This window comes from Aedes aegypti, chromosome 3 (assembly GCF_002204515.2).
Source record: "Aedes aegypti strain LVP_AGWG chromosome 3, AaegL5.0 Primary Assembly, whole genome shotgun sequence".
Taxonomy (NCBI): Eukaryota; Metazoa; Arthropoda; class Insecta; order Diptera; family Culicidae; genus Aedes; species Aedes aegypti.
In genome coordinates, this window is record NC_035109.1 from 223,774,753 (window position 1) to 223,801,560 (window position 26,808).

The 26,808-nt window shown below is 39.7% G+C and overlaps 1 protein-coding gene across 3 annotated transcripts in view; it reads right to left on the reverse strand.

Annotated features, from left to right (window-relative positions):
• Positions 1–7,542: 7,542 nt before the first annotated feature.
• Positions 7,543–26,808, reverse strand: part of LOC5572120 (F-box only protein 25) — a 52,996-nt gene continuing 33,730 nt past the window's right edge. For all 3 annotated transcript variants that reach the window (XM_001660155.2, XM_021855077.1, XM_021855076.1), the window contains exons 3-6: positions 9,422–9,475; positions 8,931–9,354; positions 8,595–8,866; positions 7,543–8,538 (exon numbers count right to left, since the gene is read on the reverse strand). In XM_001660155.2, coding sequence (XP_001660205.1) covers positions 8,328–8,538; positions 8,595–8,866; positions 8,931–9,354; positions 9,422–9,475 — 961 coding nt within the window. In that variant the 3' untranslated portion in view covers positions 7,543–8,327. The remainder of the gene's footprint in view (positions 8,539–8,594; positions 8,867–8,930; positions 9,355–9,421; positions 9,476–26,808) is intronic.

A 26,808-nucleotide genomic window follows, 5' to 3' on the forward strand; every position in this document is an offset into this window, starting at 1 on the left:
TCGCGGAATGGCAGCATTACCATGTAACGGCCATCCTTGGTTCTACTGTGCGTCTCCTGGAAACTCAATTCACATTTATCGTCTGGCTTAGGCGACGCATCACCTCCAAACTCGTCGATGGTCCAAAACCGCCGCAGCAGTTGGCACAGCTGCTCGTCAGTTTCCTCCGATGTTCCAGCTTGACACACCTTCACGGTTCCGATCACCGCACAGTCGGACACCGGTCCAGAAACGAGCCATCCAAGCTGACTCTCCTGCAACAATGGTAGATTCGAGGCCAATTTGATCTTACCTTTTTGCAGCACTTCGAAAAACAGCTCCGCACCGAGTAGCATGTCAATGCGACCTGGTTCGTAGAAATGCGGATCTGCTAGTTCCACCGACTTGGGAATCTGCCAGCTGTGTGGGTCGATCTTAGAAGCCGGCAATGCACCGGTCACTCGGGGCACAACCAGATAATCCAACGATGATTGGAAACCAGTTGTTCTTGATGCCACTCTAGCGTTTACTCTGTACTTCACGACAGTCTTCATCCCATTCACTCCATCGATTGGGATATTGGCACCCTCCTTTCGCAGTCGCAACAATTCCGCCATTCTGATTGACATGAAGTTTGCCATCGCTCCGGAATCCAGCAGCACACGGCACTTATGCGCTACTTCGTTGGAATCATACACCATCACAATAGCTGTCGCCAACAAAATCTGCTTCGGCTGCATTGGCTCGATTGGAATCGTGCACTTTGCTGCTGTCAGTGGATGGGAGGAACTCGTTGCTTGCTCTGCCGCAGGTGGCTGAGGGAATTCAACTGCAACAGGCTTCTTCTCTTCCGGATGCATCAGTGCATGATGTTTCTTCGAGCAAGTTGGACACGTTTTACCGCTCTTGCAGGCTACCGTTCGATGTCCTCGTAGCAGGCAGCTGAAACATAATCCCAGCTGCTTCGCCTTCATATACCGCTCGTCAACATTCAACCTTTTGAACGCTCCATATGCATCAATCGAATGAGCACTTCCGCACATGGGACATCCATCGGTTGTCTTCGAAATCATCACAGTGTGCGTCTTACTGGTAATGATAGATGGCTGGGTCTTCATCGGCACGATCTTGCTCTTGATTGGCATGACATTTTGCTCACACCGCTCCAGAACATGGCAATGCTTTCGCAGGAATGCAATCGTGTCCTTATATACAGGTAACTTACCGTGTTCACAAGATGCTTCCCAGCTTCTTCGGGTACTCGGATCCAACTTCGACGCTAGCAACGTGATAACGATAGCTTCAGACATCTTGTCCATCTTGAGCTTGTGGAACTCCAGGGACTCCACACGCTTCGTACAGTCGTCGATCAACGTTCGCAGTTCCACTGACGACTCCTTGGCCATCTGCTTCAAGTTCAGCAACCTTGTCACGTGGCCATGAATCACCATCGAGAGGTTCTCGTAACGTTCGACCTGAATTCTCCATGCACCTTCGTAGTTGTTATCGTTGAGGGTCTGCTCATCGATTGCCCCCTTCGCTTCTCCGACCAACGCCTTATCCAAATAATGGAGTTTCGTCGCCGGGGAATCCTGGGTGCACCGGTCGACAATATCGCAAAATCGGGCCTTGAACTTGTGCCAGTGCTCGTATTTGCCGTCGAATGTTGGCAATGGTGTTTGCTGCAACAACAACGATGGTGGCATTCTATACGGCACGACGCTTTCCGATACGCCACTGGATCCAGCACGATCTTCGATTGCCACAGCATTACCTTGAAACTTCACAGCCAGCAGCTGCTTCTCTCGCTCCAATTCTGCCTCGTTCGCTATGGCCTTCTCGATGTCTTCGTAGTGCTGTATCATCTCACAGAGGGAAATTCGAACGAACTCGTACAGCTCTTCAAATTCGACGAATTTCGGCTCGAATTCTTCTCTCCTCCGTGGATCGGTGAGGTAAATACGATTCTGAAAATTGTTGTATTCCTCATAAGAAGAATCGACCGTCTTGAGATACAGCTTCAAGCCATGATGCGTGAACTTTTCCGGATCCTGCTCTGCATTCAAAATGGCCGACTTTATTCGCACCACTTTCGACCTTGCAGCGTGGCAACACTGCTCCAACGCAACAACACTTTCCGCCATTTCCTTCTCTTTCTGCCGCTGTTCAGCTTCCTCCTTCTGCTCACGCACACTACGAAGCACACTGAATTCACCGGTCGGGGTTGAAAATGGCGTCGACGGAAACAACACTTTCTTCACTTTACCAGAACGCAAAAAAATTACATGCGAATAGTTCTTTTAGTTCTTCTTCTCACTATCGCACAATTTTCACGCTCTTCTTCTTCGTTGAAGCTTGACCTCCACTTTTCAAAGTTCTATTCTGCCGTCCGATTAGCAGCTCACACTTCCGGAACGCGCAAGTAACCGGGAGCTTTCTTCGACCACTCAATCGGGAACAGAATTCAATTTCCGACCACGTTTATCGGAAAACACTATCCGATGCAACGCATGCAATCGGATTCACTTCGCGATTCGACCGTCTCAACTGCCGAAACTCGCGTCGATTCTTTCTCGTTCCGCGCACGAACCGAGAATCTAAACTGCTTCCATCCACTAATCCGACATCCAGCACGATCGGACCAAATGTTCTTCGGATAGTTCAGGGACGAAAAGCAAGTGGACTGTATTTTAAGAATTTTATTTAACGAAAACAAACACGTCTTAACTCGACGGAATTTTTTACTTTTTATGATTTCCTTCTTTCCTTTCTCCTTCCTACTTCCGTTCGCATCGCGCCAAATCTACACAAACCCTCGCTTTCTTTCTACACCTCCTGTCGTCTGCGCCGGTAGCACACAGAGAAAAATAAAACATTTGATTCTGTTTTACACTCTAAAAAAATTGATTCCAAAACCGAACATTGAATAATAAATCTTTCCACTTTTAGTGTAACACTGGACAACAACCCTGTAAAGACGGTGTTCAATACGAATTCAGTCGAAACAAGAAGGCGTGGGACGCAGCAGGCTAGGTGGATTGACTAGGTGCACCAGGACCTGGAGAGCGTGGATGGAGGAGGATGGAGAGAAGCGGCCATGAACCGAGTGAATTGGCGAAATATTGTTGGCGAGGTTTTATCAAGATAATTGATGTAAAACCAAATAAATAATACTGTTTAGATGACGTTAGGTCTGCAGACCCTATTTTAAGCAAAGTCACCTTTTTAGAGATGAAATAGTTGAGATTTTAGAAGAAACATTGAGATTTTTTGAACATGTGTACCTATTAGGGTCCAAATATGAATAGAAATAAATTTCTGTTGAAATGTTTGTATCAATTCTTACGCATCTGATATTGAAGATCAATATTTAACTTTGTTTTGCAGCTTAAAAGAAGTTTTGAAATTGGAGTTTTGCCAGCTTTTTTGAAAACTGGACCTCTATGTGGCGGTAGCTTGGTTCTATCTTCTACGTTTGATATAATCCTCGGATCAATCCAAAAACGTAAGTTTGGTATCAGAACACCAGCTCCAGAGGCAGGTTCACGTTAATTGGAAGATTCGTTATGGATTTATTATAATCCCATTCATTATTATGCTGTCGAATAAGCTATAATGATTCACGAAATGTCAAATTGGTTTGAGAAACATCATAACTTTTGGATTTTCGGAAAACAAACATAGATTGCAGCTTGTGGTAAAATATATTATCTGTTTAATGCAGTCCTTATATATGAAATATATCATTGATTTATTAATCTCTGTTTTGCATTACCGTTTCAATAAACTTGCCTGTTACGACCTTCTATGGGCCGTCTAATAGCTGTCGTCTGTCATCATTCCTGAATATCCTACACTTGCGTTACTAACAGTTAGGAAGAGTAATTCTAGGATATTATATTGGTGTGTGATATTCATTTTTGCCTACTTCAATTAGAATTCATATTTGCCCTACTTAACGATAAATCAAACGGGTGTGCAACGTTAGGCATACGGACATTGTGAAGTAGATATCTTGGGCGGGATGGATGATGATTTGCATAATGGAAACCATACTGTTTAAAAAGCATAACTGTCCTGTATGGATTTTTGCAATACTTTTGAAAGAGGATATTTTCCTACTTTTCCACATAGGACAATTATGCATTTATGGGATGTAACGTCTCATTAAAATGTTAGATGCATTTGTTTATAATGTCCATTATGCTTAACGTATGACCAACTTATGTCTAATGGGATATACTCAAATCAAACTCGAAGGTGCCTAACACTTAGATTTGAGTATAATATGTATTTTTGATTTTGTGTATCTGTGGCGGTTGAAACAATGAAATCGAAGACACAGTATCGGTAATGCTTGACAGGTTTCTACAGCGATACAACATCAAATCCTCTCTCAGAGACTAATGAGGATCGTTTGCTTACTGTCTACTAAACATGTTGAGAAGGAACTTGGATTTTGGATGAAAACTATTTGAAATAATTATAAAACCTAGAGCACACGATTATCTATCTTCCGAAGGCTTATCGCTCAAAATATCATTGCATTCAACAAATCCCTCTTAACTTGCTACTTGAACAATTATCGAAATTTACGTCTTAATGTAGAATACATATTAGATTAGAAAAACGTCCAAAAACAAGAATAGTAAAGTAGAAACTACATAGTGTTAGTAAAACTTGCTTCGGAATTATGTATCAAAGGATCGCAGATTCAGATAAAGTATTTTATGCAGTTTTCATCGTTATAGTTATAACGCAAATCCATCATGTAACGGTATACTTCTTTACTATTTTCAGAAATTTTTGAAAATTGCATTATGACTTGATCTATTCAACTCACGTCTTCATTATTCAACTTGACAAGCCTCTTCGGTTATCCGAATTTATATTCACGATCAACGATTTAAAGCGCGAGTCGCGTAAACTGATTTTTTCGATCTACTTCATTAACATGATTTCTATACCTATCAATATCTCACGATCCATTGATACCATCCAAGATTTAAAGATTGTTTAGGTGTAGTACTTTTTTAGAGAGATTTCTCTTTTTGTTTGTTATCACATTTCTCGCTTTCTATAGATTTATAAATTGCAACGTTTCACGGGTAGAAAGAGAAATAGCTCTTGAATAGTTTGCTGAAACTGAAGCTTTCTCCTAAAATTGCCATTATAATATCGTATTCCCAGTGTGTATTTTCCTAGCCAACGAAAAAGTTTGCATGCAATGTAAAAATAATATCACAAACGTTTGAAACGGAATTAGACGGTTGCTGGTTTTTTGTTTTAAGATTGGCATAAATTATCAACCTATGCTTGATGAAATATTGGCAGTAACAGTACAACAGATGAACTCCGTAAAATATTGCATAAATGATCCAATTTCAATTTGAAACTGAAGCAATGCATGAGAACTCGATATCCTTTATCTCGGGCATCTTTTCGTGCGAAATTTTCTTCAGTCGTCCACTGGGCAGTGTATTGTTTTTCGCACGAATACCTATCACGAATTGAGTCAAAGAAATTAAATAGCTGAATTCGACAGAAGGATGCAAATTGATACTAAAGTACAGAACTCGACAACGAACAGTGGCCCACAGCGGGTAAAAGTCAAAGAATTAATTAATTAATTAATTAATTGCAAATTTCCTCTGAAGTTTTTCAAGAGATTTATTCAAGATTTTTTTAAGTGATTCCTTTACACACTCTTTTAGAAATCCAGCTATTTTTCCCAGGTATTCCTCCTGGAATTCATAAGGAATTACTCCACGAGTTCCGTCGGAACTTTTCCTAGGATTCTTCCAAGTCTTTTAAAGAAATTCTTCCAAAGATTTCTGCTCGGATTACCTCGGAAATTTCCCCACGAATTTTCAAGGGAATGAGTTTCCTCCGAGAAATTTTTTAGGAACTTTTACAGAGATTCCTTTTTGAATTCCAAGAGATTCTTCCAAGAATTCTCCCAAAGATTCCTCCAGAAATTCCTACATGATTTCTCCAGGAACTCCTAAAGGTATTCCAAGAATTTATCAATTGATTCCTCCGTGAACTCCTCCAGAGATGCAGATGTTTTGGAAAATATCTAAAAATACCATCATCTCTTCTAGAGAAATATCTGGAGGAACTTCACGAAGTATTTCAGGTCAAATTCTTAGTGGCATACCTAAAGGAATCCATACCTGGCATTCCTAAAGGAATCCAAATCCAGATCCTAGATGCCTGACAGAAATTCCGCGCAATGTCTATGGAAATCAAGGAAAGAGTCAGCGTTTCACTGCTAAAGAGTTTCCTGGACTGGAGAAATTTGTATGAACTTCCTTTAAAAAGAGCTGAAGAAATATTAGGACGAATTCCTGGAAGAATTGGTGGGGGGAAAATTGTTGATATCTCTGCAGGTGTCGCTGAATGTATTTCTGAAGAAATCTCTGAAGGGGTCGCGGGAAGAACTCTTGAAGGTTTTCCTTCAGGATTTTGAGAGATAATTCCAAAAAGCAGGGCTGGTAGCGATTGAGTGTCTAAAAATAAAAACTTTAGACACCACATATCTGGTGAAAGAGACAAGGAAATAATCTTAACAGTCATTTGATGAAAAATTTTCCAAGAATTCTTCAAAAAATCCGGGTACCTCAGAGGTCACTTCTGAGAATTTTTTTAGGGATTATCGTGACAGTACGCATTTGCCCAACATTGATTGTATTTCAGCAAACAATTTTGTCAAATTTCTTTCAAAAATCATATTTTGTCAGTAAATTAGAGCTCTCAAACGATTTCCGACTTAGAGATTTGTACTTTAGGCCAACATTTGTATCGAGTGCGACCATTGTGCTCATATTATAAAGATTAAATGTCGAGAGCAGCATTGATCGACGATTGCGACAGTCAAATGTTCCTGAATGGAGAGATCACTTCATCTTTAGAAAAGGGTAGGGGAAAGTGGGGCAGTTTGACCACCTTAAGAAAAAGTCGATAAAAGTGCTGAAAGTATTATGGATACTTCGGGTTTTTGCGTGATTTCCAACAATTCTTAGATCAATACACATGATCTGTATGATTTCCGTTGTCCTATAACATTCCCGAATGCATGAGAAATTTTTCAAAATTTGTCATTTTTTGAGTCGATTTTTTACCGATGGGGTGAAATGAGCACCCTATATTTGGTTGTAAAATTATCTCATATAATCTAAAAATTAAATTATTTTTTTCACTACACTTGAAAGTTATCAGTATTTTTAAATACTCCGCGCAAAAATGTTAAATTTTTAAAAAACATTCTAACAGTCAAATTTTATCATTCCAAAATGATTAAATTTGAAAGAGCCATTCGGGGCAATATGGGCAGTTTTTTCGAACTTCATTTATTTCTTTTTCTTTGAGTTTGGAACACTGACTTGTAGCATGTATTTTGCTTAATTTCCTTGTCAGCTCTGGGGTTGCATGTTATGTTAGATGAAATTTCTGCAGTTTTCAAGGGGTGCCCATTCCACCCCATTGGCCAAACCGCCCCGACTACCCCTAAATGTTGTTGTTAGAAAACTATCGCAATTCGAGTACATTTTTTAGGATCTGGACATAGTTTACCATTTCTTGTAAGACGGTCGAATTCGCTGAAAATGAACTGGCTGCTTTCATAACAAACACATTTTTTGATTAATGGTCAGATTTTGCTATTTCAATAAGTTTTTGAAGCAATTACAAACCTACGTAGTTCAACGGCATTTATGTTTTTTAACGACAATTCTCAACGATTTCAAATCATTATAATTGCGAAGTCTGTGCGTTTTATTAAGCTTTAACGTAAAATCCAAGTTCAACAATAGTTTCTAGGATCAAAGCTAAAATTTGAATGTTATCCAACAGGAAAACGATAGTTAGACCAATTTAACTAACAAGCTTTAGAAAAATACTTGCTTGGGCTTACATTATATATAACGATCAAAAAGTTGAATAATCATATCTTTTGAAACAAATACGTTTGTTCTAAGGTCGATCTAAGAAAACACTTATAGAGTTCATTTACCGTAAAACAAGAAAGTAAGTGTAACAGCAAAACAATAATTTCAGAACAGCTTTCGGAAAATAATGACCATCAGTTCGCTGCTGACAATCTAATAAGCATCTATATCCGCTGAATTCTACCCTGAACACATACAATATCAAGAAAATGTCTAGAAGAATATATTTTCTGGCTTGGCTTCAATTCCGTGTACTGTATCTGTGATCTCAGAGATCTTCGTAATCGTTCAATGTATATGACAAATTCTGTTATTGTGTTAAGCAATCCGCTCTAAATCCCTTGGATGAAGTAAATTGCATACAAATTCGATTTTTTCGTCTTCTAATGGCATCGGAAATTACAACGAGAAATACTTGAGGAATTGGGCCGGCGGTACCGGCTGAGTTTCCGTATTATCACTGTTACCTGCATCTCGGATGCGCTGTCGTATATCCGGACACTGATCGGCAATGCACGGGTGCCCTGCGGATGGCCAGAATAGACAACGGCAAAGACGACAGAATGCCAATATCTCGGCGTATTGCAGCTCCTCAGGTACACCGTAAGTTCTAAAAGTAAGCAAAGCTAATTAATTTAACATCTTATCACGACTTCAACAACTTACTTTCGTAGAGCATGATAGATTGCCTGCCAGTTGCGGTGACGTTCCTTCGTGTCCTGGAGACACATTTTGTCCAGGATGAAGTCGATTTGCTGCTTGTTGAAGTGATAATGGGAAAGCTCCCGCCATACACGTTGTTCTGAAATCAACGCTGCCATGAGCGACCAAGCCGAGGCGGAAGCGTCCAAATCTTTGTAATCGGTAATCCTTAAAATAATCTCACGAACACATTCTTCTGGCAGATCGTGTAGCTTTGGGCGTATATTTGGACCAGGCTGAAAATGAAACGATGTTCAAGTTTATAATCCAACTAAAACCAGTCATCTACAGAACACCAACTTCTCTGATTTGAATCTGACTAGCAATGTTCTGGATCCTTTGGATGGTTTGCACGTGTCCGTCCCACAGGCTTTGACTTCCAAGAGGTTTTCCCCAACATTTTTGATTCTCCTGGTTGACTAGAAGACGCAACTGCTGTACCAGGCCCCTCAGAACGTTTATATTCTGCTGTGAGTCGCTTACGTAGGTCGCTACTTCCTCCAGCATTTGCAGAAGTAGCCTCTGGGCTCCACCGGGAAGACTTGTGATACCTTTACCAGAGACCAGGAGCCGCAACAGAGCACACACATAGTTGAACCGACGGCCATCTCGTACAGAGCTGCGGAAGTCCAGCCTCCGTACTGCCTCTCCCAGGCCGTTGAAGCCAGCAATTTCGCGAGTGCATTTCAGCGTTATGTGACAGTGTGGTGGAATTTCAGTATCTCTAAAAATTAGAAGGATAGGTTGTTTGAAAAACTGTTGAAACGGAATTTTAAACATTCATATTTTACCCGTTTTCAATGTCGTTTTCGGTATCACTAGAACTACTACATTCAGAGATGCACCTGTTGAAACAATAAGAATATATTTATGTACTTTGAAATCAAATAAATTTGGAAAAATATACAAAATAAAACAGCTTGTTTTATAGAATCAACGTTATAACGTTAAACAATTCTCAAATTGACATTAAACCGTATTCCATTGCGCTCAAAAGCACTAGCTACGAGACGTGTGAAAGTGTTACGCGATCAAATTTGCGACTTTGTTGAAAGTTATATCATCCGTCCTGATTTTCAACTTTTTTCGGTAAAAATTGTTTAACAAATCCGGTGAGTTTTATACATTTTGCCGGAAATACATGGTTGTACCACACACAATACGTATCTTTCGATACAAATTTTCTTGGTTCAATTCCATGGCCAGTAGCGGTAAGATAGTAAATAAATATTGACTTCAAGTGACTAAGAGGCTGACGGGGTTGGTGGTCTAATGGCTACCGCTTCTGCTTCATAAGCAGAAGGTCATGGGTTCAATCCCACGCCCGTCCCTTTCCTCGTACTTTGTAGTTGTATCTTTCACTTGCTTCTATCTACTACTCTTAATATATCACAGTTGATCTATCACAGTTCATAGCATTTGCTAGAACCCGAGACGGACAGAAATAAACGGTTTCTCTACGCTTCCACTCTTTCGTCATTATAGCACGCCTTTCCTTACGTCTGATACATAGGCAGTCTGCTAAGCAAACCAGCAAGCTTCTCTACCATAAAAAATACCCAACCCATTCACTCTTCCCGCATGAACTAGCGTTGACGCAGTGGTATATACGGTCAACCGTGGGAGTCAGTTGAATTCATCATTAACTCCTTCCCCTTCCCCTCATTGGTCTGCATTCTGACGTGGCAGGCACCATTGTTGCCTAAAAATAGAAGATCACCAGCACTTATACACTGAGGGTGTCTGTTAATCCCAAGCAGTCATTTGGTTGGTTCCTTGTGTAAGTGCAGCTGATATGGCGATACTGGAGTAGCAACCACGGGCGGCCAATCAAGCTCAAACTCAAGTGACTTCAAGTCACCAAGAGGCTTTCAGTGACCTAAAAGAGACTACTAAAACTAAAACTATTAGTCAAAAAATACTAGAAATGGGAATATGTTATGTGTAGGGTAACTCGGGATAATGCGCAATACGGAGCAATACGCCCCACTTCATTTTTACGGGTTTGAGGCGTCTTTTACGCGTAAGTATAATTACATGTCTTAAATTTTCGCGAAAAATGATGTTGCGCATATATGTTTTTTGTGCGTGCCATAAATTCTTTTGTTCCCATGACTTTTATGTCGAATTCGTTTTTGAACCTAGGTTGGAACTGGCGCAACCCGTTCTGAATCACAGTTTCAACCCCAACCCGATTCAGGTTCGACCGAACTTCAATTTGCTTAACGTTGGTTTGTTTAGATCACCGACCCTGTTCCTAAAAACGAAAACGACATTACTGTGCGCCGTGTGTTGGTACTGTCTCGCTCTTTCTCACGGGCAACTTGAAAACAGGGCGCACAGTAAAAGTCCGACGTTTTATAGCATGCATAGGCTCATAGATTAGAGTGGAAGATAGAAGCAAGTGCTAAATACAACTGCAAAGTATGTACCGTAATCCGGGGGCAAATTGATCACTATTTTACAACTTTTTGTTGTGTTATCCTTCAGAATGCAAATATTGTCAAATAAATTTCAACAAAACCAGTACTCCATTGATCTTTATCAGTTTATGGAATTGATTTTTCATGATATAATGTTTTTTTTTTTTTTTTTTTTGTATGGTATTCAGTTGGAGCTGCCTGACAGCTTAACTTGTCAAGGCTGAACCCTCGGTCTGGCTTTTGCCAAGTTTCCCCTCTACCAGGACCAATACTCAGACGAACTAGGCAATGGCGCCCACATGAACACTGTTTTTTATTAGTATTGTGACGTGGTAGTTTTTGAAAAGTACCCATATTCCCTTGCTTCTGAGAAAAGGAAGCATTATGAAAATCAGCAGCTCCATTAGAATTTGTTTGAAATAGTAGTGCATTACTAATACTGTCTAGTCGAAATGGTTTTGAATAATTTGTCATTCAAGTGCTATTCTGATTACTATTGTCTTTTACGTAAGATTAGAGTCTTAAATGTCAAGTGTCGTCAAGTCTTAACAAAATTAGGCTGTTTAGTAGTAGTTCTAGTTAATTTCATTTTTTGTTGTTAAAAATATTTATTGGTCATTGCGTTCATATATTCTTAAAGAAAAAAGTCGCTTTCCTTGTCTGTTCAACAATTTTTCGAAACTAGCAAGTGTACCCTAATGATCGATCTCAGCGTCTTACCTTCCATAGTCATTTTTATAGTGAATATTGAAGAGTACAGTTACCTTAGGCTTCTATTACAGTCTCCTACAAGATTCACTTTTCGGTGGCAAATGCAATGCTTCACAACGCCTACTTTCTACTTGTAAATTTTGCGAAAATGAAGCTGGAATTAGATTATTTATACCGCTGTTACAAATGAGGTATTTCTTATTATGGCAATGTAAAAACCATATTAAAATAAGATTGTCGCCACTTATTTCTACTCAGTGAATCTACTAGTCATTTTCCTAAGAGTTCCTAAGTATTCCCTACGTCGTATATGATAACGATGTATCTAGCTAGCTAATAGTAAGAGTGGCTACGGATCATTCTGGTTAGCAAAAGGCAAACTGAACGTCACCAATAGTATTAATGTCCACTTCGAATAGATTAATTATTTGAAATGGGCATCAATTCTATCAATGACGCAGAATGTCCGTTGGATCACATCCGAGATATTATTGCGTCTATGCCATATGAATTATGACGCGGCTTTAAGCAAAAAGTGCCAAAATGTGATACCACCACTACAGGTTACGCCTTTGGTTTCCATCATATGGGCTAATGGATTATGCCCTCCCATCGCGGCAAGGTCGCATAACCAAGGGGAGGGATTTTTCATGATATAATGTTTAACATATAATAAATATAGTTTTAATATAAAAAAAAATGACACATTGGGGCGAAATTGATCACCATATAATAAAGCAGATTTTAGAATTAAAAATTTCTCTGTCTACTAAATTTGGGTCTTCTGAATCTGAAAATGGTGTCAAAATTCTTATAACTCGAGTATTTCATCAGTTTGTTGCAAAATTAAACTTTGAAAATCTGCCCAATACGCCTAAATGTAGGCAATTTCCCTCGAAATTAGCACATCATTCGTGATTGAACGGTTTTATGAGCAAAAAACTATATTTGCTATGCTGTATGATATCAAAAATAAGTTAAGTAGATCATACTTAAACTTACACATCACTTTAAACACTCAAAGTTAACATGTAGACATTTCACCAGTGGATTGTTTGGCACAGACGTTTCCAACTGTATTGCTTACACCTACAAAAACTGTGAATATTTTTATGCAAAACTGACCCTAATAAAAATGGAATAATTCAAAATCATCATGAGACATATATAAACCAGAAAACATGGAATGTCTGTTGTGCCAATGGAACCTTCAGCATCCTTGGAAGGAAATGTTTTTTGGTACCGACCTGATCAAATTCACCCCAGTGATCAATTTGCCCCCGGATTACGGTACGAAGAAGAAGGCGGGCCTGGGATTGAAACCATGACTTTCTGCTTATAAAGGCGACGCGATAGCCTCTAACTCCGTCTTCTAGCCCATGAATCGCGGACATAGAAAGAAGTCTACCAGATAGTTTTCGTTGATCTCGAAAATAAAATGCTGCGAACAATATTGGCCGATAAATTAGAAAACGGCATCTGGTGGCTTTGCAAGAATCACGGGTTGTAGCAAGGTTATGAAGGGGTGTTGCCTGTATGCCGGAAGAACGATCAGCAAAGACAATGTTCAGCATAGAACACGATGGCTTTTTGCACTTGAGAAGGTACAGAACGTGCAGGGCAACTGGAAATAATTGACCCAGGACGGAGTCCAGTGGAGAAGAAGTATCCATTCGGTGTAGAATCATCGTAGCCCATCAAGTATCAAGTACCGTTTTGACTCATATTCCGAACACTCAAGGCCAACAGTGACTTCAAATTCATCTGAAAGGCATAAATTAGCTGATATTGATGATTATTTTTATTTTATCGCAAAGTCTAACTGTTTAGCTATTGAGTGTGCCGATAAAAATGTTTATTTAAACTGGTTTTGTATTGTTTTTTACGTAAAAGTGTGAAACAATATTTTGATTTAAATGCCGAGCACTGCGTTAATTTTGTCCCATATTCCGAACACCTTGATTCACCATTCATCAACTTTTATGTGTAACAAGTTTGATTTGCTCCAACCAATCTGAAGGCTATTCTACTGGTGTAGCTTTTCTAGACATAGAACAATCATTCGACAGTGTATGGTATGAAGGTTTGATTGTAAAATAAAAAAAAAACTTTAATTTTCCAAAATTCATTATCATTATTAAGTTATCCGTCAAATCGTACACTTAATTATCAGAACTCCAAGTATAAAAGACTTACTGTAAGAGCTGGTGTTTCTCAAGGTAGCATTTCACGACCAATATTATACAATATTTTCACATCTGACTTACCTGAGTTACCTAAGGCCAGGGTGGCCACCAAAATTTGATTTTGAAATTCCCGCTTTTTCCCGGTATATTTTACATAATTTTCCCGGTTTTTAATCCATTCTTTCCTTTTATTCGTTTTCCAGGTGTTTAACCCGTATAGGCCTTAGTGATAGAAAAATTACTAAAACTCTCACCGCTCAGCGAATGCCTGACGGATTTCAATTATTTTTTGTCAGTATACTCGTACACATATGTTGTTTCTAAAAGTTGTCAAAGGATCTCGGTAATGTTCATGTGTCCGGAGTTATTGCGGTGGATCACTGGGTCAGGTCGGGTGACAAGGGTTCTGTGCTTCTGTGCTCCTGGAGGTAGGCAAATTTCAAGTCACATATAATTTCCAGAATCGGCTATAATGTGGACTATATCAAGGAGTTTTAAGAAAAACGCATCAGCGTAAACCTTCTGGTAATCGATTAAATTGAATAGTTATGTCAATTGCATTTGATTGATCCTACAAATGACCATTTTCTGGTCCCCAGAATGCCTCAAATTTATGATAAAGTGCACAATTTGTATCTTAACATTTGTGTCAAGCTTATGGGAACGCACTTTAGAGATGTTCGATCTATACTTTTAAAAATTTGAAACGGTTTAGTACCTAACAAATCTATATCCGGTTCTTCAGTGCAGTAAATCCGAGTAGCCGCATCTGCTACACTCGAAACGGTGCAAAACTATCAATTTAATGATTTATGTAAATTAAAATAATTGCCATTGGAAATAAATAAAGATAACTTTGCATGTTCCAAAAATCGCCTTTTTCTACCTGATTTGGCCCAGTAACCCACCGCAATAACTCCAGCTACAGGAGTATTCCAGAGTTGCTCTGTCCACTTCTAGAAACTAGATATGTGGGCCAATATACTGACCAAAAATTATTTGAATCCGTTGAGTATTCGCTGAGTGGTAAGGGTTTTAGTATTTTTGCTTTCACTAAGGCCTATACGGGTTAATCCATTCCTCCATTAACTTTTTCTGTATCAAAAATCGTTTCTATGAAAATCACTTCAAATTTTTTATTTAAATCTGTTGGATCATAGCAACTCAGATGTTGAAGCAACCGAGCTATTTAGCAACCTAGCAACCAACTAGGCGGTTGCTTATTTAGGCCATTCAATAAGTGAAAAGGCTCATTCCTAGTCACGCACCTGAAGAGAATAAACGCTTAATTTGTTACCTCTAAAAGTTCTTGTTCCCTTATTCATATTGTGTCACCACGGTTGTGGGACATATCAGTTGGCGACGAGTTTTTGCTGGACGTTACGTTTTCAAGCGATCCAGATCACGAATCCATCCGGAAGAATGCCTGCGAGTTCAACCCCGGCGGGAGGAAGTAGCGGTGGAGGCAACGGAGGAAACGAGCTGCAAGAAGCCATTCTGCAAATCACCAGACTTCTGTCGCGGTTGGCCGTTCCAGCACCACCGAACACCGAGCAGACCCTAGAAGCGCTATCGACTAACATCAGTGAATTCACCTTCGATCCGGATAACGGAATTACTTTTGAGAAGTGGTTTTCCCGATACACGGAGCTATTCGAGAGTGATGCCAAGAATTTGGACGATGCAGCCAAAGTTCGGTTACTCCTGAGGAAGCTGGATACCGCATCTCATAGCCGATACGTGAATTACATTCTTCCGAAGTTACCCAAGGATCTTCAGTTCACCGAAACCATCTCAACACTCAAGAAGATTTTCGGTACGCAGTCATCAATTTTCCACCGACGTTTCCAGTGTCTGCAGCTAGTCAAGTCGGAAGGCGACGACATAATCAGCTATGGCGGCATGGTGAACAGAGCTGTGGAAGAATTCGAGTTCCAGAATTGCAAGATCGACCATTTCAAGTGTTTAGTGTTCCTCTGCGGACTCAAAGCTCCTCGATATGCAGACATCCGAGCCCGACTCCTAGCACGCATCGAAGGCGAAACGGCAGAACACCCGGTAACACTCCGGACGCTCATCGACGAGTTTCAACGCCTCGTGAACTTGAAAGCGGACACATCAATGATCGAGCAGCAATCAAGCTTGAAGTCATCTGTTCGCGCAGTCTCGGAGAAGAAACCCGGTAAGTTTTCCCAGCATTCGATGAAGACGGAATCGAAGACACCCCGTACTCCCTGTTGGCAATGCGGACAAATGCATTTTGTTCGTGACTGTCCGTTTTCTACACATCAACGCAAGACGTGCAATCGAACTGGCCATAAGGAGGGCTACTGCGGCTGTATTAAGAAAACTTCAGACAGTTCATCTCAAGACAAACGTTACAAGGGAAAGAAGAAGAACAGATCAGCCACACAGACCCGAAGCGTATTCATTGTGAATCAAATCGCGAATCAGAGCAGGAAGCGGAAATTTGTGACGACATCAATCAACGGAGTTGCAGTTTCACTTCAGTTGGATTCCGCGAGCGACATCACAGTGGTTTCCGAATCAACCTGGAAATTGCTGCAGAAGCCAGAAGCAAGACTACCCTCAATAGAAGCTGTCAATGCGTCCGGCGAGCCATTAGGTCTGATCGGAGAATTCCAGTGTGATGCGGCTATCAACGGCGTTGTGAAGCAAGCAAGATGTTTTGTGACGTCTGTTCCTGATCTCAATGTTCTGGGCATAGAATGGATCGACCTGTTCAACCTGTGGTCAATACCGTTCAACGCAATCTGCAACCACATTGGATCTGGAGACAAGCCATCAAACAAAAATGCCCTTAATCAACTCCAAGCTAAGCATGCTCAAGTTTTTGACTAATCGTTGGGTCACTGCACGAAGACAAAAGTGAAGTTATTTCTGAAGCCTTAAGCTAAGCCCGTATTTTGTTCCAAGCGACCGGTCCCTTTCAACACGGTTCCACTCGTTGACGCCGAACTAACCCGTCTGCGGAATCTTGGAATCATCACACCAGTAGACTTCTCAGAGTGGGCAGCGCCAATTGTAGCAGTTCGCAAGCCGAATGGACGAGTACGGATTTGTGCAGATTATTCGACAGGATTGAACGATTCCCTGGAAGCCAATCACTATCCACTACCAACGCCGGAGGAGATTTTTGCGCAACTCAACGGAAGCACTGTGTTCAGCATCATCGATTTGTCGGATGCCTATCTGCAAGTAGAAGTGGACGATGACTCCAAAAAGCTCCTCACTATCAACACCCACAGAGGATTGTTCCAGTTCAACAGACTCGCTCCAGGAGTGAAATCGGCACCAGGAGCATTCCAGCGTTTGATAGATGGCATGATAGCAGATATTCCGGGAATTCGTTCGTTCATCGATGATTTGATCATTTTCGGAAAAGACTGGAAGTCACACAACGCTTCACTCAACAAGCTACTCAGTCGTTTGCAAGAATACGGATTCCACATCAAGCTGGAGAAGTGCAGATTCTACCAAACGGAAATTGGATATCTAGGACATATTGTCGACCCTCGAGGTATACGTCCGGATCCCGAAAAACTGAAGGCCATTGCATCAATTCCACCCCCGACCAACATTTCCGAATTTCGATCCTTCCTTGGAGCAATCAATTTCTATAGAAGATTTGTTCGCAACATGCACAATCTGCGACATCCTATGGACAAGCTGCTGAAACAAGGTGTCAAGTGGGAGTGGAACTCTGAATGTCAACAGTCTTTCGATGAATTCAAGAGAATTCTTCAATCCAAGCTGCTATTAACTCACTATGACCCCAAGCTACCGATGATTGTTGCAGCCGACGCATCAAGCACAGGTATAGGCGCAGTTATATTTCATGAGTTCCCGAATGGCAGTTTGAAGGCAATTCAACATGCATCGCGCTCACTCACACCAGCCGAAAGGAATTATGGTCAACCGGAGAAGGAGGCACTTGCTCTGGTGTATGCGGTTACGAAATTCCACAAGTACTTGCTGGGACGACGTTTCAAGCTGTTGACGGACCATAAGCCCTTACTATCGATTTTTGGATCCAAAAAGGGCGTTCCACTTCACACCGCAAACCGGCTACAGCGATGGGCGCTGACTCTTCTGAACTACGATTTCCAGATCCAGTATGTGGCTACCAACGACTTTGGTTGTGCAGATATGTTGTCAAGGCTCATCGATCGCAACATTCGACCAGAAGAGGAGTATGTAGTTGCTGCAGTTACTCTCGAAGAAGACATGACAAGCATTCTGGCGGACAATGTGGACAAGGTACCAGTTTCATTCGGCGCTCTTCAAAAAGCTACCAGGTCAAGCAAAACGTTGCGGCTGGTCACGAAGCACATACGCGAAGGATGGCCAAACAATCAAACTTCAATCACCGATCCAGAAGCCTTTCCCTACTACCACAGGCGTGAATCGCTTAGTCTAGTCAACGACTGCGTGATGTTCCACGACAGAGTAGTGGTACCTGACAGGTTTCGACGGCAGATCATGAAGCAATTTCACCGTGGTCATCCAGGGATAGTCCGAATGAAGGCAATCGCTCGAAGTTTCATCTATTGGCCCGGAATCGACAAGGACATAGAAGATTTTGTCAAGCGATGTTCACCATGTTCTACCGCGGGAAAAAGTCCAACCAAGACGACTCTCGAATCGTGGCCAGTTCCATCGAAGCCTTGGTCACGCATCCATCTGGATTATGCAGGTCCTGTCGACGGTATGTATTTTTTCGTGGTTGTCGATCCGTATACAAAATGGCCAGAAGTGTTTGCGACTCGGACAATGACCTCCAAAACAACAATCAAGCTCCTCAAACAGATGTTTTCAACATTTGGTGTTCCGGTAACCCTCGTATCTGACAACGGAACTCAATTTACCAGCCATGAATTCCGGACATTCTGTGAGAGCCTCGGCATCAACCACATTCGTACAGCCCCTTACCATCCTCAATCAAATGGACTGGCAGAGCGATTTGTGGATACCCTAAAGCGAAGCTTACGAAAAATTCGTTCGGGAGGAGAGACTTTGGAAGAAGCTTTGCAAGTTTTTCTCCAAGTATATCGCACCACTCCATCAAGCGACTTAGGTGGAAAATCTCCTGCCGAAATAATGTTCCAGAGGCCAATTCGAACTGTTTTCTCACTGCTGCAACCACCAACAGAAGTTCCATCAACATCCTGTGACAAAGCAGAGAAGCAAAATACAGTTTTTAATAAGAAGCATGGTGCTGTAAAACGACAGTTTGCAACAGCAGAGCAAGTATACGCGCAAGTGCATCAAAACAACACGTGGAACTGGGAGAAGGCTACCATCGTAGAGCGAATCGGAAAAGTAAACTATAACGTGTACCTAGAAGACCGACAACGCCTAATCCGTTCCCATGCGAATCAATTGAAACAACGTGTTCCTGAAAAAAAAATCACATCAAGATCCATCACCTCTATCAGTATTCTTCGACGGATTTGGACTCTCCAGTTCTGAATTTACAAGGCGCATTATGAACGCTGATGACGACGAACCTGAGATACCTTCTTTGAATGAAAATCCAAATGAATCTGACGACTCTTTTTATTCCGAAGCATCCGAAGAAGTACCAGCTCCTCCAGTTGTGGATTCCGTTCCTGACAGAGCTAGACGTATGATACGGCTGCCTTCAAGGTTCCGATCCTACTTGATGGATTAAAGGGGGGAGATGTTGGATCATCGCAACTCAGATGTTGAATCAACCGAGCTACTTAGCAACCTAGCCAGAGTTGCTTAATATCAATTATATCAGCTGATGGCTGATGGTCTAAAACTATCACTATCACTTGCGAGCTATCAATATCACTTTGATTTGACAACCAACAGCAGTGATGCGACATCGCACTCTAGATCATAATCACTGCGGAATGAGTGATCACGTGGTAATTATCCATGCTATTACAGTTTTTCAGTGATTAACAAATTATTTCGACTTATCTGCAACACTGTCAAAAATATCGTACTGATAAATCAAGACCAACAATTGAAAAGGCCTCAAGTCCAAAATGTAAACAAATCGGTTTTCTGCTGATTTCAGTGTATAAGAGCCTATTCTTACTAAAACATACAATAGTCATTTAAAAATATGCATAAAAGTTGAAAAAATAACATTTTTCTAAAAGGCCCCATCTCATTTTCCGCTAACCAGGATATTCATCGCGAATGCGGCCTTTTCTCACAAAGGCCTCATTTCTATATCTGACGGAAACCGAGTTGAGGCCTGTTAAACAAACATCAAAATTGCAATGTAGATTGCGAAAAACGTTCCAAATTCACTAAGTAGATGCAGGTTATACTACGGAACGACTGCTCCTTGTATTATTTTACACAGTGGTAGTCTAAACGGCGAACATTATCAAGTTTTCCGTCGGGTTCCGGTAAACTGATGTATTTTGTATCATACTACCAATTGATACCTGTGTCAGCCTGTCTGTACTTCACAACTTATCAACAAAAACTCGATTTGGTTTCAATTGCATGAAAAATAACGTTCAATTGCAATATTATTTCAATTGAACCAATATGTCCATACATTTTCTCGACGACGAACTCGCGTACCACATACATAATGTTCATGGATGACGAAGGGTTCAATCAATCACACATTTATACGACCACACGAATCTTCTCTTGCTGTAGGGATCTCCATGTACTTTACTTCACCACTTAACACTCTTCTACACTTCAAATTTCTTATTTCATCATCAATTTTGCATGATTTTCAAAAGGCCACATCAGAAGATGATGAAGAAACAAGCCACAACTAGAAGGCCTCAACACATTTTAGAGTAAACAAAGGCGTCAACTCACAGGCCTCATCAGCGTCGGCCGGCGTATATGGGCACAAATGAAAAGGGCTGCACAGCTTTTGGTGAAATAAAAGCCTCATTTCCTTTGACTCGTTTTTTTAGGAGGATTTTTTGCTAAAATGATAGTAATGAATATTCATAGCTATAAATCAGTCTATCCATCGACTTTCGGGACTATAAAATAACATACAATGCTTAAATTCATAATTTAAATTTGATTTATTGTTTGACAAAACAAGATTGCATTTTTCTCATTGTTTACTTTTTGGAGATGAGGCCTTTTGAATTGTTAGTCTTGAAATTGCCACTTTAAATGCTTAATTTAAGGCTAAACTTAACCCATCAGTGATATCCATAGTCTATCGCCATCAATGCACTTGTGATGGAGTAGACAGCATGACATTGATATGATGTAGATTGATCCGAATTGTATCGCAGTCGGCCTGTACAAATCAGCAAATTTTAAGCATTGATAGTGACAGCGAGCAACTCTGAACCTAGCAACCAACTAGGCGGTTGCTTATTTAGGCCATTCGATAAGTGAAAAGGCTCATTCCTAGTCACGCACCTGAAGAGAATAAACGCTTAATTTGTTACCTCTAAAAGTTCTTGTTCCCTTATTCATATTGTGTCACCACGGTTGTGGGACATATCAAAATCGGGTTGAATTTGTTTAGTTGTTTTTCCATAGTAATTTGATTGTTTATCTTTAGTTTCACTATTGGAACAATAAGTTGACTATGAGATTGTTCTAATCTATATAGAATCATATTCTGAAAACTATGGCATACTATATTCATCTGAATCGATTTATTTCACGTTCGCGAAAATCATCTGGAGCTATCTATCATGGAAAAGAGTTGGTTAATTGTGCTAATAGAACAGATCCTTCTCTTGACACGACAGGGGTTTAACGTGAATGCTATTTGAACCATATTTAACAACAATAAGCTCTTCAAGCCAAATTTCGAATTTGCAAATTCAAGTTTTAAGGTCTAGAGAACCTGACAACCGTTCGCGTTAAAAAATTATGGATTGTTTGCATTCTGGTGATGATAAAACGATCAAAATTTCAGCTCGCAGCTCTGATTGGTTCTCTAGACTCGTGCTCTTGAAATGTCTAGGTTTGCCTTTGGTTTATAATCGTCTTAAGTGTATAAAGCTGAATTTTAGATATTTTGGCCGACAAAACACCAGGTGTCTAAGTAAATCATCAAGGTATGGACAAAACAAGGCTACAAGGCTGTTGTGAAAGATATTTGTTCTAAATGGCGGATGCCTCATGGCAATGTCAGTAAACATAACTACTTTTTATGGAGGTTGGTTTGAAGATTACAGCTTGAAATTGTTCGGTCAAAACGATTTTCCCGGCGATCTTCTCAAATTCCCGGGTTTTCCCGCCTATTTCCCGGTGGATTCAAATTCCCGTGTTTTTCCCGCTTTTCCCGTTTTTCCCGGTTCGGTGGCCACCCTGCTAAGGGATGTCAAATTTTTTGTTTGCGGATGACACAGGCCTCTCCGCCAAAGGACGAAGCTTGCATGTTATCTGTAGTAGATTGCATATAAGTTTAGACATTTTTTCTCCATTTATGCAAGTATGGAAAACTTCTCCAAAATTTAACTAGATATGCCCACATAAACCAAAGGCTCTTTATTTGAAACCTCCATGTAGACACGTTGTCACCATGAGAAGGGTTGCGATGAATTGGTCAGTTGAAGATAAGTATTTAAAGCTTCTTCTTCTTCTTCTTTCTGGCGTTACGTCCCTCCCAACTGGGACAAAGCCTGCTTCTCAGATTAGTGTTCTTATGAGCACTTCGACAGTTATTAACTGAGAGCTTTCTTTGACGATTGATCGTGTGGCATGTACGAAGATACTCTATGCCCTGGGAATCGAGAAAATTTCCTTTACGAAAAGATCCTCGACCAGCGGGATTCGAACCCACGACCCTCAGCATGGTCATGCTGAATAGCTGCGCGTTTTTCTTCAAACAAAAGGCCGGCCATGTTGCATGATGTACCAATATGGACTAGCTGTTGTAATGCTCAGCAGAGGATTCAAAATAAAATTTTGAAAATGATTTTGAAGCTTCCTCCCTGGTAGTACTAAAGAGTAAATTCTATGTTACGAATGTTGAAACATTGGAACAAATTTCGAATATAATTATAAATAATTTTAGACAAAAATCGATGACAGTATTGCCTAACACAGAACACCTAGATACAAAAAATGAATGTGATGTTTGAAATAATACTAATAAAACAATTAAGAAATAAAATTCGGTTCCAAATTAGGCACTGCTCCGAAATGAAGATTAGTCAGAAAGTGCAGATGGCATTCTATAATACATGGAAACAAAGTCCATCGATGTGTGGATAAACCTATATGACATTGTATTTATTATTAATTGTTATGTAATTAGCTAATCCAGTTATGTGGACTGAGATAGGATTACACACGAATTTCCGGTCTGCAGTGTCACGCAGAAATTTGTTGAGCTTGGCGGCATTCACTCAAACACGCCATGTGCCGCTCTGTTGAGTCTAGTTTTAGTTAGCATGCGATATGATAAATGTGGCGTTGCATGAATTCAATGAAAATATGTGTGAAGGAAAAAAGTATTGGAAGAAACCTATAGGTTTTTTGTTCGTTTCTGATTCATGGAAACACACTTGAAGGTTGTATTTCTGGATTCGTAGGACAGTTTCATCAAATTTGTAGAGAACTTGTCCCAAAATTTCCATGATCGATTCAACATTGGTTCGTGGAGGGATGATCGTAATTTCATAGAAAAGCACATAAACCGTTCAATTCAAGGTGAATGTTCGGGCGGACGCCAAGCTCTCCGTTTCGCTGTTGCTGCAATCGGTGAAGAGCTAACCATGGCTCTCGAGTGTTGGTTTGGTAGCCACATGCCCTGCCGCCATAATGCAACGCAAAAAAAAAACATTTTCCGCCATCCATAGCCACTCTCTCGATGCTCGCTGCCCTATCATGAATTTTCAATGACTCGTTGCAAGAAAACAACAAAACTGAACTTGTAGCTGGGCCGCCATGGTGCAACCATCCTTTTTTATAAGAGGAATGGAAAACAGCAATAATTTTATTGGCTACATCGCTCGCAAATAGACTGGTGTTAAATATTGTTATTCGCTGGTGGAAGATTGGTTTGTTGAACAAGTTCATGTACATGCAGAACGCTGGTAAATACATGGAAATATGTATTTTCATACGTAACAGAGGCAACGCCTTGTCAGTTTAAAAATGTGCTCAAATTCAGCCGGCGCTTCCAAGTCTAGGCTTCGTCTCGGTCCAGATGGAGTCCTTGACCTGAGTTTTCCAGGAACTGCGAGTAGAGCGATTTTATGCATGGAGGAAAACGACTGCTTTTTCGGAGTATATGTAGGTCAGAACAGATCTTTCGAGTGGCAATGACCTATTAAAGTCTTATGGATTCATGCGCAATGGTAGAAAAAGTAACGGATTTGTATTAGCTTCGAATGGTTTTATAATCTAATCTAATTATTTTATCTCCACATGTTTTTCGAACCAGAATGATCTACGTTTGCATAGGGTGGATCGGTGTACCAATAGTCGCATAGCTAAGAGCAAATATTCGTATTCCAATAGAAATCGAAAAATAAAGCCAGCGACTTTATTTTTACGTCATCTGATAGTGTTTTTATTTTAGTTTTGTGGAAAAAAAGATATGAAAACTACGAAAACTCATATTTTTGTATTTAATGTCAAAATACATATCAAAACCGTATTTCTACAATTTTTTTATATTTTTCCTTTAAAGAATGGATTAAAAACTATCGACTAAATTAAAAAAGTTTTCAATTTTTAATATTTTTTTAACACAAAATAGTTTTTTTTTAGTAGAGCCACTATAGAAACAATAGGTCTACTATAGGTGCAAGGCAGCTAAAATGTTAAACAAAACTATTTATCTCGATCATTTGTTTAACAAAATCGAGCTGTGTTACTTAGTTCCTGTGTTACCTTGACCTCCACGTTAAAAAAAATTGCCACGATTTATAGCAAAATGGCTGTAAAAAGTCACTAGTGAGGACTGTCTACTAAGGGTACGCCGACGCTTGTTAACGTATACACTAGCATTATCATTGATGTGAACAGGTGTTTTTTTGTTATCGTTTGCAATGTTGCGTCGGATAATATAGTGAGTCAAATAACAATGACTTAGATATATATTATATATAGACTTAGAACGATATGACTTAGATTTAAATGCAAAGTAGAGTGAGTGGAATTTTCGATTCATTTCATTTGTCCCATCGAGAAATGCATTTCAAATTATGCAACCAAAAACTACCTTCTGTATGTCGAATACAGGTAAACAATCAAAAGAATAAATCAAATGTTTAAGCTAGTATTTACATCTATTGATCATACGTTATCATACGCTGTTGAGAACCAATCTCAAATTATCAACATGGACTTCAATGTCCAAGGGCCGTTTGACATCATGTTATCACATTTTCCCTCGGTACTAGACAAATCAATAAAGGAATAATATTTTCGATAAGCTCTCATATCTATTGTTTTTGTATTCTTAGAGAGTGCTGACCTCCGACATGGCATTTTCAAATAGTTGTCATTTCGTCAATTTCCATTTGATTTTTTTTGAAATCACCTTCAGTTGACTTTAAAAAGATACTACGGTCGACTCTTCACATCTCGATATCTCTCCTATGTCGATGATTTGTTCGGTCCTTTCATTCTGCGTTCCGTAGCGGTCGCGGATCTTTTCGTAAAGGAAATTTTCTCGATTCCCAGGGCATAGAGTATCTTCGTACCTGCCACACGATATACGCATGCAAAAATGGTCAATGGCACAGTAAGCTCTCAGTTAATAACTGTGGAAGTGCTCATAAGAACACTAATCTGAGAAGCAGGCTTTGTCCCAGTTGGGACGTAACGCCAGAAAGAAGAAGAAGACGTTTTCACTATCCATATCTCGATATTTCCGTATCTCGATGTGGTTTTTATTCCCAATTTTCTCTCTGTATGTCGATATGCCCATAATCAATGGTTACTAGACTAGATTTTAGGGATTCAAAACAATTTGCAAAGACGAAATGACGTATGTTTGTTTTTATTTTTTTTATTTATTGCCGTTACAACACCGAAGTTTTTATGTAAAACGTAAGACAATGATCGATTGTTATTATTTAAACATAATTTTAAATAGTGAACCGTTCCGGAACACCGTAGTCGGTTCCACCAGGGCCGCTTTGGGGGCATTTCCGTGTTATGTCCAAAACATCTGTTCGTACCGAGTTTTTCTTCTTTTATTGACATGTTCTCTCGAATTCATGAAGATTGAGACGTCGCACGGTAGGTTTTGCACATGACACGGAAAAATCCCCAAAGGGGCCCTGGCTGAACCGACTACGGTGTTCCGGAACGATCCAATCGATCATTATCTTACATTTTGCATAAAAAAAAATTGCAATAAGGCTGATACAAATATTAATTTTCTTTTATGTCACCAAACCAAATTTTTATAATTTTGTATTAGTATGTTCATGGTTTTGTTTTAATATTGCAATTTTTGCTAAGAGCTTAGATTTACCATTATTTTAACCCAGATCTACAGAATTGAAATACAACTATTTATGTATATATATATATAAATATATATATATATATATATATATATATATATATATATATATATATATATATATATATATATATATATATATATATATATATATATATATATTTCTTTATCAGTATCATTCCAAACATTACATTCATTATTTCTTATATCTAAATTTAAGATTTTATTAACATTTTGTTTACATTACATTTCATTTGCCGTAGCAGTTCAGATTTTTAACAGGTGAGTTGATTTCTCCTGATTATAAGAGAAAAAAAACGCTTTGAGTATACTTAACCTAACTTAACCTAAAAATATAACGCATTAATCGTGGCAATAGAAGATTGTAACGATTTTTGCCTGAAATTATTAATTATCTTATT